Source organism: Borostomias antarcticus (assembly GCF_949987555.1).
Source record: "Borostomias antarcticus genome assembly, chromosome: 24".
Classification (NCBI taxonomy): Eukaryota; Metazoa; Chordata; class Actinopteri; order Stomiiformes; family Stomiidae; genus Borostomias; species Borostomias antarcticus.
In genome coordinates this window covers 9,180,431-9,199,243 of record NC_140257.1, presented here as the reverse complement: position 1 = coordinate 9,199,243, position 18,813 = coordinate 9,180,431, and the positions used below count along the sequence as shown (strand labels likewise).

Here is an 18,813-nt window from a genome sequence, read left to right as displayed (position 1 = left end):
GAAAGACGTGAGGTCTCATTGATAGAAATATTGCTATTATCACTGGAATTACACTTAATTACATAAGCTGCTCCTTAAAAGACACAGCAACATTTTGACATGAAAAATAAAAACGATTAAAATGCTGTGATACATGTGATCAATAAATGTATATTTACCGGTTATAAACACGTTTGACTAAAACTAAGAGACTAATTGAGACATTGGAGATTTGCAACCAAAGTATAAGCACACTAACAACTAGATTGTGTGGGTCATGTCTCGAACATAAATAGAAGCAAATCAAGCAGGTGCGTGTAGATGGTCTACATAACGCTTAAACCATTGCGCATTTATAGTCAGGACCAATTCCATGAGAGAACATTCCAGAACTGTCTTGTTGAAAGCTGAGCATTTCTAAGGCAGAGGTGATGACAGACACAGGTACAGTAGACCCCTCGATCATTAAGAGTCATTAATAAGACATCAGATCCCGGTGAAACACTACCCCTAAAAAACATGAGTGGCATTAACGGATGAAAAATACACCCTTTTTTGCACTGTTTGACATGTTGTCCACTTGGCTTAATAATAATGATGATGATGATGTTGGGGGAAGTTCAACATTAAAAACGTCCCTGCTTGGCGTCTCCGATGGCCCCCCAGACGTCGAAAACAAACTCGTCTGGAAAAGCAAAGTCTCCAAGGGCCTCGTCCAGTGCCATGGCAAACTCGTCTGGGTTCTTCTTGTCCTTGCCCACTTCCACCATAGTGGCAGCTGTGGAAGGAGTAGTTAGATGACTCAGTCACAATGAACTATGAAACACAACCGCTTACCACTGTGATACGATAATGCACTTATATCAATCTATTACACATTTACCATGGCTAAAGGTAAAAATATAAAACCTTAAGTGCGCCAGTATAGTTAGGGGTGTGGAGGTGATTTGAACTTCCTGTCTTCTGACAAACCCTAACTCATCACATAAAAAATAGTTCTTTGTTTTTGAATAACATGTCACATTTACTATAGGGAGGTCATGCGAATGTCTACACACCCAGCTCGGTGTCTCTGATGCCCATGTAGCTCTCCAGGAGGTCATCAACCTTCTTCACCGCTTTCTCTTCGAACTCTGTTGGCTGGAGAACCAACGCAGGTTCAGACGTGACATCGCGCACACAGAAGCAGGCTTTAGTTACGTACACAGGACTGTCTTGAGCGACAGACATCCCTAAGACACTCACCACCTCCTCTACGGTAGCTGGGCCCTTGGAGCGCAGTCTCAGGGTCCCCCGCCCCGAGGCTATCTTGTTCTCACTGGCTGGCTTGGTGCCCTTTGACCTTGGCTCAAGCATCTCTGTTGATCCGGGGGGGGGAAATCAGAAAACACCTTTACAGAGACCTCATGTCACCATGACATGACAACAAAGACTGAGGAATATCGAGAGGAGGCAGGGGTAAACCTTTTAAACCTGGTTATCTGAAACCAATCTGAAACCACCGGCTGCCCCCCCCCTCACCGAAGGCCTTCATGGGCTCCACCAGTTTGAGGGTGAAGGGCTGGTCTTTGGGGAGCTCCTTCAGCAGGCGCGCCACCTCGTAGTGCCGCGTGCCCACGATGTTCCGCCCGTTAATGCACTCTATGTGGTCGCCCACGGAGATCACCTTCACCCCGTCCACCAGGCTGCCATCTTTGATGCGCTGGTGTGGAGAGACGGAGGGAGACGGATGGATGGATGGAAATATATATATATATATATATATATACACACACACACACTCCCCGCCCACTTCATTAGGTCCACCTACAGTAGCAAAACGAATGCATAATACAACAGTCCGTCAGTTGCAGGTGTTCCGATTATTTTGGCCACCCTTTTGAAACAGGGGGAGAGATGTATTACAGGATTGTTGTATTAGACTGTATTCGTTTTGCTAGGTGTACCTAATGAAGTGGCCAGGGAGTGTGTGTGTGTGTGTGTGTGTGTGTGTGTGTGTGTGTATATATATATATTTGCCTACATGCTCATCACTCAAGCACCTAATCTGTTTGAGTAAATGAGTTGTCTATTCATACAGGTTCGCTCACTGAGATTAAAATAACTTGTCTCAGATGGAGTTCAGAAATAGCTCAGACTTTCCATGTAGGCCAAGAGAAGACCTAATGAAACCTCCCATGCTTTTACGAGAGGACAGACATCACCAGTGCATCTTTTCATTTAAGAGCTACCATGGGTTTTGGTGGCTTTGAATATTAATTATCCAATAAAGCCTGTGTTTTGCGGAGGGGTACAAAATGAAAGCGAGGCTCCTGTACATAGTTCTCATGATGTAATGACGCTTTATCAACACAAGATGGCACACATGAGCAACTTGTTTTGGCACACTCCTTACTGCTTGAAGGAACATTTCCATCTTTTGGAGCAAAGAAGTTTTAAAGTCAATGTCATTACATAATTCACACCTTAACAATACATTTATTGCATTCGAACTGACATCTTTGCAGTCAAGGGGCAACTGAATCTAAAGTGAAGTAGCTCATAGGCCATGACAGTAACTCACAGGCCGGTTTGAATGATTAATACATATTGTATCAGATGCCGACATCGCATTCCAACCTTAATGAAGGCATAGCCGGCTCCGTTGTCTGTGATGGTGAGGCCCAGCGCCTCCTCCGCCTTGAACACCTCCACCTCCTTCCTGAGGCCCTTGATGTGGGCGAAGATGAAGTCCTCCAGGCCAATCTGCCCCCCCAGGAGTTTCTCCATGTCAATCTTGTGGGTGTTCAGGGTGCAGAACAGGATCTACACACACACACACACACACACACACACACACACACACAGTTGGAAACTATACAGAAGAACACAATGCCTAGTTTAGCTGTATCTAGGCCACTAATTTGAAATGGGCTCATCCTAAGCAGCCTAACCCCCCCCCCCCCTCTCTCTCTCCCCAGTGTGATTAGTGTGCGCGGTGCCACCCTAGCAGGGCACATCCTGTGATAAAACGGACAGGGACGGTGACCTTTAATACAGCGCCGGTGACGACGAAATCTGGCTTCACACCTTTTAGCCTCCTGGCAGGACAGACAGGAGGAAATGTGATCGCCAGGAACGCGATACACTTGTTGCCTGATTTAAAGGCCCTCTAAACCGGGGCCGAGGAGTGAAAGCGCGAGGGAGGGGCCTGCCGGTGGTGAATCATTTATTCCGACCTGCCCCACACAGATGGTGAGCGCAGGGCTAATAATACTACCCTCTATTCTCCTACACACGAGACGCCCCGCACACCTAATGACCACCTTCTTGTGTTTCGCACTTTCTTTGGCACTAACTTTCTCGTCGGCTAGCAAACATTCTGTGGCCCGGCAACTATCAGGTCAGGATGAACGACTTCCGGTTTGCGTGGAGAGAAAAAAAAAGACAGCGAGTGATCTGTATTCTGTCATCGGCGAGACCTTTGTGCGCAATGAGTCCATAGCAAAAAAAACAAACAAAACACAAGCCTTTTTAGGCCCCTTTTGTGTACCAACAGGCACTGTGCACACACATCAGCTGACACACACAAGCGGTTGCTCTTGGTTACTCAGGAGTATAAAAGAATGGGATTAGGAAGGGGGAGGGGCTTGGCTGAGGTGGAAGGCAGAGAGGGAGCTCAAGTGGACGCTCTGCTTGGCTAATCTCCCCGCTTTTGCCAAAGAACCCCCCCCCACACACACACACACACACACGTCAGGGAAAACAGTCCAGGGCATTACCCATGAGGCAATGGGAGGAGCAGCAGTGGACGCCTACACTGCGTTACCAAGGCTGCCGCCTACACCAAGCCGCCTCTCGCAGACACTCAGGATGTTCTCAGCAGTCTTTCTCTGTGGCGCGGTATCACTCAGTGTATCACTCTACACAGCTAGGATAGTCAGCCAGCGTCACACACACACACCTCTTTCACAAACTGAGAGACTGACTCAGAGACGCACCGCCCACTGGCCCCATCACTCCAGTATGCAACCAGGACAAGGCAGGTGGAAAGACAGATCTGTATACTATACAACATTCATCCAATATCAAAAACTACACTCAAACTCACCAGCGCCATATTTGTTTATCTACTTCAATCTAACAACATACTTACAAGACGGATTACCTAAATGTCAAGAATGCAGTACAAGTCCCGACAAGAAGCGTCTGATAAAAGGTGTTTATAATGAATATCGCCTTTAATTACCTGTGTGGATGGCAACTGAAACAGGTTGGGAATATGATTTATTTATGCTGTTGTAGTTTCATATGAAGCTTCTCTTATGAAGTTTTGTAATATCTAATCTAGAAGGATGAGCTGAAATGCTGACTTCACAGGCACAGTACCATGTTGGCATAGTCAGCGATGGAGGAAGTTATAGCATAGATGACTTACTCATTAAAAGACACAACTACTAAATAACCATCTCAATGATCATGAAAGCTCATCAGCATTTCCATCAAGTCAATAATTGACATATTGTAGCTGCAGATGCAGGATTTTAAAGATTTAAGAATTGCAATGAGAACATGACAAGACAAAAAATCCACTAGAGGGATTTTGACAAGAATCAATGCAATCGTTAATAAATGATATATTCACATATTTACAAATGCTTGTGATGATTTATAGATCTAATACATGTGTGTGAATGATACTATAGTGTTAGATGGTAAGCTAGGTTGCACAAGAGCCCAAGGTCACAACTGCTCCTACACATCAACACATGCAGACAAAAACACACCCGTGTAGTAGACAGGTGTCGGCAGCTGACAATCAACACTGTTGTTTTTCCTGCTTCCGTCCTATGACATCACACAGCCTGATAGATACCATGGGGGAGTTGACCTGAGAGGCAAACGACTGTAGCCGGATGTCATGACAACCTGTACACCTGCGCCGTGAGAAAACAACCTTTAAATGCTGACTGAACCCTTTTTAGTGTAATCACGACGGAACGCACACCTGTGGCCTGTCCTGAGCTGAACACATTCCATCTTGCTGTTCCAACTAGTCGTAGTGGGGCAAGTACACACTTGAACACTGGCTCTATTACCCCTAGGACTAGATCTTTTACCCCTTCTCTGTTACAGTTCAGGTGACAAGAACACAGGAAAAGAACAAGCTCAACTTTTATAGGAACAACATGAGCTCACCTATTCTTTTCAAGGAGGTAATTAAGACCGGCAACCTAATCAGAGTAAGCTCCAGAAATCTCGGACTTGACCTAATATGTTAATATAATAATAATAATATAATAATGAAAAAAAATACTGCAGAAGTTTGAAATATATGCAGATATATTATATCAAACCGATGATTTTGTGATGTCTGTGTATGTATGAGATTGTCAACAGTGTGTTGATTGTCCGGATATCAAGGTGTCTCCACGTCAACATGAAAATCACAGAGACGCACAAACAGTGGAGCTCTTTGGATTCTGACATCAGATGGGAGTTACATTTAATCAATTAACAGTAATCTCTCTGAATGTTTGTCTATATCTTAGTAGACTATACCATCAATAAAGCAAAGAGGCGACGTGATTAGGCCCAAGGAAGACCACGTCAACATTCAAACCTTAAACAAATGAGTAGGCCAACGCAGGCAAACAGTGGGACCAGGTGAGCATGTCACAAGTCACACACTGCCACACCTGTCGTTAAACGCTACAGCCGTAGGGCCAATAAACAGATATGCAGACTTTGACCTGGACTGCATGATCACTGGAAAACACTCCCTTTCCTCCTCCTGATACGAAAGTAAGATTCATTGAGAATTTCCTTGAAAACTAGCAAAGGAACCGCTTTTATAATCACAGCCATCGTGTCTGTGTGGACTCCCTGTAGATTTGGCACTTGTGATATTCTTCTAGTACCGGCCTACTGTTTCACTGTGATACTGCCGGGTTCACAGGGAGAGCACGCGCTTACGTTCGAGGTGGACTAGAAGAGCAAGGGAAAACCTTTTGGTGTAATGAAAAGAAAACACAATGGAAATGTTGTGGCCGATATCATGTGGCACTCCCTCGATGTCAAAACAAGTCCTCCTGTCGTGCCAAATGTGCCGGAGCAGCGGATAGAGCGACGGGACAAGGCAGTGTGTGCACTGCGCAGGTCTGGTAAGCTGTCCGTGTTTGTCTAGGGAGGGGGTGGACACTGGGTAGTCTACCCCAACCCCTCCCCGCCTCCCTCCAGGGGTCGAGCTGGCTCTCGGCCTTTATCTTATTAGATTTAGGCAGAGCCCTCTGCGCAGGACGTCGGGGACTTCCTCTGGGTCGACAGCCCTCTCAGTCCACCCCTGCAGGGGCTGTCCGCGGTCCGCCCTACCGCTCGGGGAGACGTCTGAACGGGACCACGCTATCACACACGGAGGGAGTCTCCGACGGCTTACACTGTGCATTCATTCTCAGCAGTGTCAGCCAAGGGAGGCTACTGGTATACGCTCAAACAAGTTAGCACACTCATTATAAAAATCATCATGCGTTATGGCCTGGTTCGAGTCTGAGCCAGGCCGTCGATGGTTGCCTGCCGTTGTGCCCTTGAGCAAGCACACCCCACCACCAGCTCTTTATAGTAAGGCGCTTTGGATAAAAGCATATATGACTCAGTTGTAATTTGCATGCCATTGACAAAATGGGTGCATGGGTTGATGATGGGAGAAACTGAGAACCTTTAGGCTATATGAGCATGCGACTCCCAAACTGTCTATCAGACTGTGGCTGCGTTCCGAATCGCATACTACCCTACTATATAGTATGCCAAAACAGGATGTAGTATGTCCCAATACATAGTATGCCACATGCAGTATGCCAAAAGTACCAGGATGTCCTACTACATCTGGTCGTATTTTGCAGTATGCAAGCCAGCAAGCTTTTCTGGCTATTCTGACCCACAATCCTGTGCGCAGCGGAAATGCGCGTCACATGTGCGAGTCGTGACAGCTGTAGACAAATGTCGCGTTATGGACAGCGACGGATGTGGGCAAATTTCAAGACGCAATGTTATGACAAGGTAGTATGTCCCAATTGGATGCCTACTGCTTGCAAAGTACGTACTTTCTAAGGGCAGCTGTAGTAGGTACTGGTAGTAAGTAGTAGAAGTATGCGATTCGGAACGCAGCCTGTGTCTTGACTGGTTTCCGAGAAGCACCCACTCCTTATTTTGTCAGCAAGGGATCTACACTGTATACTACACTAGAATAAGAGGTGAGAGGGATCTACACTGTATACTACACTAGAATAAGAGGTGAAAGGGATCTATACTGTATACTACACTAGAATAAGAGGTGAGAGGGATCTACACTGAATACCACACTAGAATAAGAGGTGAAAGGGATCTACACTGGATACTACACTAGAATAAGAGGTGAGAGGGATCTACACTGTATAATACACTAGAATAAGAGGTGAGAGGGATCTACACTGGATACTACACTAGAATAAGAGGTGAGAGGGATCTACACTGGATACTACACTAGAATAAGAGGTGAGGGGTGAGAGCGCATGACTCCGGCCCTAACGTGTCCCTGGCTGATAGCAGGCAGCCGGGCCGGCCTATCTACTCCAGCTCAGGGAGACAAAAGGCAGACATCATGTCACAGATTCCTGTAAAAATAAACTACACAGAGTCTGGCCTCGTGCTTGTTTACGGGGCCTTCATATTCCCACTCTGGAAATGCAGCGTTTGCAGTTATCTGTGAGGATGGAATTTAACCCTGTACACTAAGTCCAAGTCAGGAAGAGTCCTCCCTTCAGTGATTCCCAACCCACGACAATTCCTTCAACTTGATTTCCATAATTTGACAGCATATGAATAACTCAAAAGCATGTAGCCTAGTAATAAACCCAACATGATATTAGGAATCAGAACTGATATAAAAAATTGCCATTCAATGCACAGTTGCTGATTTAAATAAGTTTCACATGTTCACTTGACCCCCTTTACACCTTGCATTAAAATGTGTCTCGTAGCCAGATTGTATCTAGATATGATTTAAAGTTACATTTACACCTGGTATTAATATATGTCTCCAGTGAGATCCGATTGAGATCAGATCACTCTGTCCAGCTCAAACAACCGAACCTCACATCAGTTTAACATTGCTGAATGTGTGGATTGAAAATACATGCATTTACACGTGTTCAAAGTGGTCACAATGTCCCTGACCTCCGGAGGTGGTTTGGCTGATCAGATCACAATCCGTCCTCAAGACGTTTTGGGTGTATTTACACCTGTACTTTCGCGTGGTTTAGCACTATCTGATTGCAATCGGATAAACTAAAACGCATTTTAATGCCAGGTATAAATGGGAAACGCTTTCAATTGTAAGGATAAATTGCATAATATGACCAATGCTTCTTTCAATGGAAGGTGGACGTCAGGTGTTTAGCCGTTGCGCCCTGCATTGGGTTACCCAAACAGTTTTCTCGGGCAACATGTTATCCAATTTCTTGATACGCTTTGATTTGACTATGAACAATAGGCTACTAAACTTTTAGTTGTTAAATCCTAAAGTCCATCGCAAAATACTGTTACGGTAGTCTATGCAACCGTGCGTAAACTACATGAAATAGAAACTAGGCTATATTACCTCTGGAGGAGTCAAATTGAAGGCCCCTGCTATTTTTTCGTACAGTTCTTTAACATTTGAAAACCCTTCAATCCTGCCCGTCGGGCTCCCGTGGGCTAGTTGCGTATGAAACACTAGTTTCGGTCGCAGATTAGCAGGTGGAGGAGGCAGTCCGGCGCCGTTCACTGCAGACTTCGCGTTGCTTCCACTCGCATTCCCACCGACCACCTCGTTTTCGACCAAATTCGAACTCTCCTTCGACTTGTTTTTCTTTTTCCTTAGTCCCAAAGGCATTTTGGCGTAAATCCGTGGGGCGCGTAGTATTGTCCGGTTAGAACATTGAAGTGGGCAACCTGTTGCAATCCTCCCTTCCGCCTACAGCTCTCGTCTCCAGGTTTGACTTCTTCGACAGTGACTCGCACAACCCGGACTTGCAAATTAAATATTCTAAATATTCAACAGGTAGGAGGTGTTGCACACACGAAGCCGTCGCCGCTCCTCCATCCACAGTAGCTGTAAACTCAGGCTGCTGCTGGTGCGCAAACAATAGATACTCTGTTTCCAAATGCTGCGGACGCACGCGCAGTAGACGACGGTGAGGAATCCGGTGCTCGCCATACAAGAGGCCATTATCTTTACCTGTGCTCTCAGGTGTAGCCTACATTTTCCTTCAGAACTATAGGTCTACAAATACCGTGGATATCTCCCCTTACCTCCCGCTGATATTGGATACTTACTAACATAGGCCTAATCTATATTAATCAACCAGGCATGTTAGCTCTGGATAAATGCGCATATGCTTAGATTTTAATTATATATTTTGCTCAGTCAGTTTCAGGTTACAAAACAAGGTCTGCCCCGTATCGAGAGGGCCCCTACATGGGCCCCTGTGATGAGTGATGTAGCGTCCCCTGGTGGGATAATGTCAGGTCATTGTGTTAGCAGCCAATGTTCGGCAGCTGTGCAGCTGTGAATGGAGGCGGCTATATTTACTCACTCACTTTGGTTGTATACCCTAATGTAAACAGGAATCTATCTTCATCCTATCACTGCTCACTCGTCCTATCACTGCTCACTCAAGATAACTACCAAGTGTCTACTTATTTTCCTAACAGGGACAATTAAAACCTCTCTGGTGTGTGCATGAGATGATTCAACCCATCTCTTTTTATTCATTTCAATTTCAAGTACCCTTTTGAGAGCTACATGTAACATTTAATTACAAAAATTAACAGTACTTTATTTTTACTTTGGTAACTGTCTTTAACCAAAAACAATGAAGTGGGTGCTATCAAGGAGGCAACCTATATACACCATATTTATGCGTGCCTCTTTAAGAGAATAGGCCTTACAGTAAGATATGTAAATATGTCAGTGTAGTTGACAATGCCAATGCTTTGTGTTTCACACAGTATGCTACAAGCCATAACAAATAAAACAGATAACAATCAAGTGAATGTGGAATGACGCCACATACGGTAGGCCTAGATAAAATCTTTACTTTCAAATATCAACACTTGCACTTATATCAACTTGGCGGCATGCGTGGTATTTATAAAAAACACCAAATAGATAAAAAATAGAAATTGCACATTCATTAGTTTGAATTGTCAGCGTAGTCCTTGTGAGAGGGAGCGTGAGCGCTGGCATGCTGGTATCACCCCCGCTCTGTCCACGTCCGTCTCGCTAGACGGGTAAATGTCTTTTCAGGACATCCTTGGCGTTGGTCGGGAGACTCTCTGGAAAGTTCACATCAAACTCTACCACCAGATCGCCTCTTTGGTCTGGGTTTTTGGGGAAGGGTAGTCCTTGCCCCGCCACTGTCTTTCTCATGCCTGGTTTGATGACGTCAGTGATCTTCATGTTGCACGTGTTCCCATCTATAGTGGACACCGTCACCGAACATCCACACAACGACTAAGAAGAAGAACAGAAAAGTAGGTGACCAGTTAGCATAGTAGGCAATAAACTATCCTCTAAGTTGTACAACCCAGGCATAACATTGAATGGCGTGTGTTTTGCGGTCACAAATGAGCCATGAGGTTTGGCTACTTAAATAGACTTCCCGATAAGCAATGCAATTTAAGTTTAGCCAATTGATCTGGTGTTTTCCTAGCGTGACCCGTGACAACATCCCATGAGATCATGCATCCCAGACGCTGTGTTTTCTTTTCCAAAACACATTGAAGTTGTGACGACTAAGAAATGAAGCCAGTGTGGAGAGAAGACCATATAAGCACATCTTGCACAGCATGCGTGGGCAAGCTTCTACACGTCTACCCTGCCCCTGCATGTGATGCACTTCATATTCCTCACCATTCTTACAGTAAATTACATAACCGGCTGCCCAAAATACTCTTACATATTACTTACATAATCATTACAGTTTTGACCCATGCAGTATGCGCTACCCTCTCCTTTGCAAAATGATGGATTCAACAGTTGTCTATTTGCAATGTTTACCCTAGATCATTGTTTTAGTGGGACGGGTCACACAGGGACAGGGCCTCACCTGGCGCAGACTGACCCGGACCGGGTACACGATATCAGAGCCTTCTCGTCTGAAGTGGGGGTGGGGCTTGTCCTTGATGACGAAAACAATGTCCGCAGGAATGGTGTTGGGCGACTCGTCCCCCTCCCGGGGGAAGGTGATCTTGGTGCCTTCCTTCCAGCCTCTCTTGATCTCGATGGTGAGGATCTTGTCCTCGCTGCGCATGGTCCTGCCGTCGGGGTTCATCCTCTTGCGCGAGATCTTCATCCGCTTGGTGCAGCCGTGGAAGACCTCCTCCAGGGAGACGCGCAGCTCGTGGAGGATGGCCGGGTCCTGCTTGCGCCGCTGCTGGCCGCCCAGGCCCACGTGGCGCTCGCGGGGGAACCCGTTCAGGTTGAAGCTGGTGAAGGAGCTGAAGGGGTCGCCGCCGTCCACCTCCATGTCCTCGTCGTCGCGTCCGCTCGCCTTGCGGCCGAAGAACATCTCGAAGGGGTTGGCCCCCCCGAAGAACGTGTTGAATGTGGCGTGGGGATCTCCGTGGAAGGTGTAGGTGAAGTTGCTACCCTGTCCGTCACCAGTAGGCCCATTTCCTCCCTTGAGACCTGGTGGTGGGCAGAGATGGAACAGAGGTCGTCAACCACTCAATGAACAAGTAATTACAGCTAATTGCGCAGCACAACCATGCAGTCTGACTTGATAGGGGAAAATACCCACTTCTACACTCACTCATGCATGCATGGGATTTGAAATTGTCATACGGTTTTAAACCTTTAATTTGGCATAGAAATACAGCAGGAATTTTATGTTTGAACATTCCCATCTGTCTAAGAGCAGGTGGCTTAGTAATTCTATTTCAGAGATTGTCATACCTTTGACTGACAAGTCTATCAGCCAGAACGACATTCATACCTGCAACAGTAGAAACATTTGACCGCAGCAACATCTCGCAATATGCATTGAAAAGATGGAACGGTTGCAAAATAATCCCCTTTATCTATTTTTGACCATCTGCGGATTCAGGTATGCAGACCGTTACCTACCTCCCTCCCAACACGACGAAAGAACCTCAGCCTGGGTATAAACCTTTGAAGTAACGGTGTAAAAGTATGCTCTACGCTGTAACCAATTCAAATGGAGCGTCCATGATAAGTCGTTTGACTCGAATAAACGCCCAATTTCATTTTAAACACGTCAACAATTTCATATGTAGGCTATCCACGTCCATGATGGAATATTGAACCATTTTCAGGGGAAATTAACCTGGAAAATAACCTGGGACAAACACCACGACTGAGAGAATGGGAGTTCATTGACAATGCCTACCTTCCTCTCCATATTGATCATATATTTCCCTTTTCTTTGGATCACTGAGAACGTCATATGCCTCGGCGATTTCCTTGAATTTTTCCTCTGCGTTGGCTGCCTTGTTTTTATCCGGATGCCATTTCAAAGCCTGCTTTCTGTATGCCTTTTTAATGTCCTCGTCCGCCGCTCCTTTCGAAATTCCCAGTATTTTGTAATAATCTTTCCCCATTTTCCCCCGAAGCGGCCCTGCGTTGAAGAGAAACTAGCCTCCGCACGGTCGACGGGTGCTGTCAGTCCACCTACTGTAAAATAAATAAATAAAAATGTCGAGACCCCTCTGTCTGGCGACAAAATGGAAAACCGCTGCTCTAATTAACGATAAAAGCGACAGTGCAAGAGTGAGTATGGGTGATAGTCTAGGTCTAGGCGGTTTGTCAGCGCTGTGGACCCTCTGTTATTTATCCCTCCCGACCCTCTTTAAATAGCCGCCGCACCCTCCCCATGCGTTCAGGCAGCCCGGTGGAATTCAAGAGCTCTTTCTAGAAACTATATGCTGCCGAGGCACGTCATTTGCCAAATTTGTCTCTTTTTGAATTAACATTTATAGGCCTACATCTATAGTTTTTCATCACTGACACACACACACGAGCGCGCGCGCGCGCGCACACACACACGTATATGTGGCCTACACACACACACATACACGCGCTCGCGCGCGCGCACTCACACACACACACACACACACTTGACTGAAAACTCGGCCCCTTAGCTTCTTCAACCAAGTTGTAGATCACAGAGACGCCCAACCGTGCCCGTGACGTGCTTGGGCCTTTGTCGTGTGTGGATGGATGAATGTGTTTGTGTGTGTGTGTGTGTGTGTGTGTGTGTGTGTATGTATGTGTGTGTGTGTGTGTGTGTGTGTGTGTGTTTGCGCGCATGTGTGTGTGTGTGTGTGTGTCTAGATGTTGAAATTAACAAATTGGGTAGATTTAGTCTTGATTTGCATTTTATAATGAACAAGACTGTTGGTTTATTTTTATTAGGGCCCTCTCCATAAACCACCGCATGGATCACCCAGCACCCCGTTTCTTTACGCAGCAGTGACATCTGCTGGTTAGTATCGGAAGTTCGTGTAGGCCCCGCACTGGCTTTTTCAGAAGGTTTCTATAGTATAGGCGATTTCATGCTTCGACAGCCTCGGAGTCTATCCTCCGCATTGAACAGTTATGACTCAGCCATAAGCCTTACCCGAAGCACAGAGATATATTGGAATGATAGCCTACCTTCTAGCCTTAGTTGTTTTATTGCAAGACCTTTTTGCATACATCTATTTTCATTGAAGAATGGATCAATTTCGTGGTTTATTTCTGAAACTAGACAACGATAATGATGGATTCATATCGGTCGAAGAACTACATAATGAGATGAAGAAAACTGGAATTCTACCTGTGGATGGAAAGGCCCAGGTAGTTGTATTTTTTTGCATGGATCTTGTGCCATTCAATACCACGACAGCAGGCTAACACATAGGCTTGGCTATGTATCAACATTTTAATAATGATTTAATAAAACATTATCTTCAACTTGTTTCAGAGTATTGTTCAGAACTATGACCGAAACGACGATGGACGTCTTTCCTATGAAGAGTTTCTCAGCTACATGATGGACAGGGAGAAGAAATGGAAAATTCATTTCCATGATCTTGACAAGAACAAATGCGGTTCGTGGCCTAGCCAATTCAGCTGAGCATAAACACGCTCGCAGCTCCTTTTACTTGGAACATGTATACAAACGCTTTTCATTGTCACATTTATAGTCCACTACTAGACAGCAAATTAATCACTTATCATTCATTCATTCCTAGTATAAAACATATTTTCAAGGTCAAATAAGCTCAAAGGTTATCGGCATTGTTAGGATTTATTTATTGTAAATACGGTAAAATGACTTACTGTAAACCTGCAACTGGACCTTGTAGCCTACTCATAATAAACCTATAAGACCTACTCTCTCACTCTCACTGCAATAGAAACTAATAAAACACACTCCTTCTGTGTATTCATATGCATCTCTTATTTGACCAGGAGTGATTGACCAGGAGGATATCATACATTTGTTTAAGGAGCTAGGAGTGGTCATCTCAAAGCCGCATGCAAAAAGAATAATCCAAATGTAAGAGCGTGTCTTTTCCCTCTCACGAAATGGCCACTGTATCAGTTGGATTGTATAGAAATAGCATTTCAATTACATCTAATATCAATTACTTAAATAAGTTCAATTTTTGACCTCCACTAGAGTGCTAACTTAACCCCAAACACATTCTCGTCACACACCATTCAAACTTATAGTGTAGCCTATCATTAAAGGATTTATTTGATACATGTAAATAATCATTGTATGAACATGCCATCCCCTGAGAATGTGTTTTTGATGGTAGGATGGACGAGGACAGCTCCATGACGGTGGACTGGGGGGAGTTCCTACAGCACGTCATCCTCAACCCAGTAGAAAGCCTCGGCGAGCTGATATCATCATGGAAACACAGTCTGGTAAGAACTGCTGTCAACGTTTTCATCATGTAGCTCGGAGGTAGAGCAGCCGGCTGGGGATCTCCAGGTCCCCGGTTTGATCCCAGCATTGTGCCCAAGTGTCCTTGAGACACTGAATCCCAAAATCACTCAGGTGCAGTACGGTGGTGCAGTCCTTAGTACTGTCGCCTCACAGAAAGAAGGTCTCTGGGCCTTTCTGTGCGGAGTTTGCATGTTCTCTACAAAAAACATGCAGAAGAACAGATGCTGTTCAGTCCGGTCCCTGATGCTCTTCAGTCTGGTCCCTGATGCTCTTCAGTCTGGTCCCTGATGCTCTTCAGTCTGGTCCCTGATGCTCTTCAGTCTGGTCCCTGACCAGGACCTGGACTGAGCACTTGGACTTGGTCCTCGGGCGCCATGAACGATGGCTGCCCACCTCTGCTGGCTGCCCCTGGAGGAGGACAGCTTGGATGAGAACAATGCAGGGAACAATCTCCACTGGCGACGCCCAAAAAATTGCATGTGTGTGTGTGTGCCCTGTCACTGCTCACTGTGTGCAATGTGTGTGTCACGTGTGGCCGAATAAAGACCCCCCCCCCGGGGCCTATAATTCAGAAAAAAGATGCATGATAAAGACCAATGATGTAGTTCACTGGGGAAAACCGTCACATTCATGACGTTCCAAAATTATAACGCTATATTCCATTAAAATCATAACGTTATATTTTTTTTATTCCATTCAAAAATCCTGTATAAGAAGCCCTTTTTCCACAGAGATCCTGCTATATTATTGTATTGAAGACCCCTCATTACGCCGGCTTTGCTTGTTTACACTGAACCAAAGGAAGCCGGCATAATACCGCCCCAGTGTTATTCATACCGGTGTACTGATAATCTGGCCTACCTCCTCAGGATGGCCTACCTCCTCAGGATGGCCTACCTCCTCAGGATGGCCTACCAGTCAGCCAGACTTTCAGACTAGTCTGATAAACTGACATACCTGCTCAGGGTGACCTACCCTAAAGAAATCATGATACATCCTGTCAGTTGGGAAATGTCTATCAGAATGAGCTACCAACTACTATTGTGGTTAAACCATGGGTAGCACATCCTCTCAGATAGGAAATGTCTATCGGAATGCCCTATATTGTGCTTAAACCATGGGTAACACATCCTGTCAGATAGGAAGTGTCTATCAGAATACCCCAGCAGCAACAAGCCTCTTTTTGGCTTCAAAAGAAGAGCAATCCTTGTTTCAAGCTCCTGAGTACAAAATATACACTGCAAACCTCTGCTACATTTTAAAACATTTTAATCAGATCTAATCTAATTTAATTTATTTTACCTGTGGAAGACCGCTTTATACACCATGAAAATCACCAGTAGTAGTGTTTGTCAGAACAGGCGGGACAAAATAACCCCCCATTCTGTGCCGGTATCTTTTATACAGAACAGTGAGGCGGAATAAAGGCGAAGCAATCCCACTTGAAAGGGCTGCATGAAAAGGCCTAGAGCCTCTCGGATTGCGCTAAGCATGTGTAATAGAAATGCAATAACTATGATAACGTGTTGTCATTTAGGAATCATTTCATAGTGAGTTGTTTCATAAAGTGTCCTGGCTGTACTCTATGCTGCTCGCTCACCAACCGTGAGTCTCTTTCTGCAAGGTGTTTGATGTTGGCGAGAGCCGCCCACTGCCCTTGGAGTTCCCCGGGGGAGGGGCTGACTCGGGGGCGTGGAAGAGGTTTGTCCTGGCGTCAGGGCTGGCCGACGCCGTGTCGAGGACCGCGACGGCGCCCATCGATCGCTTGAAGACCCAGCTTCAGGTCAGAACGAGGTTCAGCCACCCAGTCACCACGCCACGGGTCGATGGGCCAACCAGTGAAGAGATATGGGTAGTTGATCCGGCTTGATCCAGCGGATGATTTGTTCTTGCCCTGTAGGTGTATGGATCCAAGGCATTTTCTCAAGGGCTTGGAGAGCTGAGAGCGGGAGGGGTGAGGGCGATGTGGCAAGGGAACGCAGTTAACGTGCTGAAAGGAACTCCTCAGTCAACCCTTCAGTGTCTCATATACACCCAGGTGGGTCAAGTAGGAAGTATTGCCTACTGTCCACAAGAGCAACAAAATAATCATGCATGTATTGTATGCATGTATCTCTCTCTCTCTCTCTCTCTCTCTATCTCTCTCTCACGCACACACACTCTCTCTCTTTTATTTTGTTCTCTTTCTCTCTCTCTCTCACACACACACATACACACACACATACACTCACACACACACACACACACAAACACACACGCATACACTCACACATACACACTCACGCACACATGCACTTCCTTTTTCTCACATTCACACTGTATGCCTGTGCTCCCCTGGCAGATGAAAGTGTACACCATCTCTCTGGGTGGACAGAGCGGTCTCTCTGTGCAGCAGCGTTTTGGACTGGGGTGTGTCTCAGGCGCCGTGGCTCACGCTGCCTTCTACCCCCTAGAGGTATCAGAGAGCATTGGCAGGTCCGAGTGCTTCCCTGTTTCTGTGGCGTGACATAGTCATACCTGTGTGACATATTTATACTTTGATCTCTCTGGCGACCGCAGGTAACTTTCTCGCAACTTTCTCCCTCAGGTGCTGAAGGTCCGGCTTAACCTGCAGCAGGCGGGTACCTACAGGGGCGTTTTGGAGGGCGCCCGGTCAATTTACAGAAATGAGTCTGCGGCTTCCTTCTATAAGGGCTTCAAGCCGAGCGTCCTGTGTATGATACCATATGCTGGTGTGGAATGTGCAGTTCATCAGGTGGAGAAACACTCGCTGATACACACCTGCAGCATGCCAATCCTAATTCCCTTTCGCTTGGCTCAGATTAAACTAATCTCTGTTCCTTTCTTTGCTTCCAGTCAATCATAAGCTGGGCGAAGAGTGACCCGTTTTACAGCAGCGACTCCAAACTCTTCCTCTTCAGTTTCGTGGCCTTCGCATCTGGACAAGTGTCCAGTTATCCACTTGCAGTGATCAGGACACAGCAGCAAGCTCAGGGTAACAGTTGCCTCAGAAATTCATTTTGTTATGTTTTTATTTTTATTTATTTTTTACATGTGTGACGTAGAATGATCTGATTTACTTGTATTTCAGCTTTCTGTTCATGGTCGCCACCCTCCAGTGTTCTACAAGGACTTGTTGGAATCTATGAGAGACATGGGATTCGAGGATATTACAATGGAATGGGGGCCAGTTTTGTCAGGGCAGTTCCATGTGCTCTGCTGAACTACACTTTGACGACACAGTTTGAAATGCTACTCTCATGAATTAAGGCATAATAAGCTATGCCATCCAGGGGAGCCGAGAGGGGGGGGGGCTAAGGACAATTCCAAGGGCCCTGCACTGACAGGGGCCCCCATAAACCACTATTATTGTATTATTGTAAGGTCTAGGTTTTGGGGGCCCAATACTATATTTCTTTCATAGGGCCCCAAATTTCTAGCGGAGCCCTGATGCCATCTATATTTTTCATGTGTTGTTGTTTTATGCATTTGCCTTTTCAAAACACTTAAGGTCTTCCTAAGTATCAGAGCAATGGTGCCAGAGCTCATGGTGGTCTCATTATCATTCCATCACAATGCCTGTAATGACGTTTAATGTTTGTATGATTAGGCCTACACCATACTAACACTTTAACTGTGCTGAGTTGATATGGTAGGCAAATAATCCAGACTGGGGTACAGGCCACTATCAGGACCATGGACATGTGATACTGTTTCTGCTGCACTTCAGATCATTGAAATGTGTAGGGACATTAGAATAACAATGTAGATGTCCAACAACGAGAATATTTGATCATGCAACTGTCAATTCCACTCGAATCATAAATTAACTGAAGAAACTTCTCCTTTTCCCATGTAATTTTTTCCCCAAACA

General features: G+C 45.6%; 3 protein-coding genes across 3 annotated transcripts; 1 reads left to right on the top strand and 2 right to left on the bottom strand.

Annotated features, from left to right (window-relative positions):
* Positions 1 to 605: 605 nt before the first annotated feature.
* On the bottom strand, positions 606 to 8,866 carry gipc2 (GIPC PDZ domain containing family, member 2; the record flags this gene model as incomplete). The annotated part of the gene is made up of 6 exons (XM_084458036.1): positions 606 to 757; positions 1,038 to 1,119; positions 1,225 to 1,337; positions 1,501 to 1,681; positions 2,599 to 2,784; positions 8,594 to 8,866. 6 exons carry the CDS (start codon positions 8,864 to 8,866, stop codon positions 606 to 608), a joined length of 987 nt encoding a protein of 328 aa, XP_084314162.1.
* Positions 8,867 to 10,258: 1,392 nt separating this feature from the next.
* Positions 10,259 to 12,597, bottom strand: dnajb4 (DnaJ heat shock protein family (Hsp40) member B4; the record flags this gene model as incomplete). The annotated part of the gene is made up of 3 exons (XM_084457855.1): positions 10,259 to 10,489; positions 11,085 to 11,665; positions 12,387 to 12,597. 3 exons carry the CDS (start codon positions 12,595 to 12,597, stop codon positions 10,259 to 10,261), a joined length of 1,023 nt encoding a protein of 340 aa, XP_084313981.1.
* A 1,114-nt stretch (positions 12,598 to 13,711) lies between these two features.
* Positions 13,712 to 18,203, top strand: slc25a24l (solute carrier family 25 member 24, like; the record flags this gene model as incomplete). The annotated part of the gene is made up of 10 exons (XM_084457862.1): positions 13,712 to 13,834; positions 13,962 to 14,088; positions 14,453 to 14,540; positions 14,806 to 14,917; positions 16,564 to 16,722; positions 16,840 to 16,977; positions 17,281 to 17,394; positions 17,527 to 17,694; positions 17,796 to 17,934; positions 18,031 to 18,203. 10 exons carry the CDS (start codon positions 13,712 to 13,714, stop codon positions 18,201 to 18,203), a joined length of 1,341 nt encoding a protein of 446 aa, XP_084313988.1.
* Positions 18,204 to 18,813: the final 610 nt, after the last annotated feature.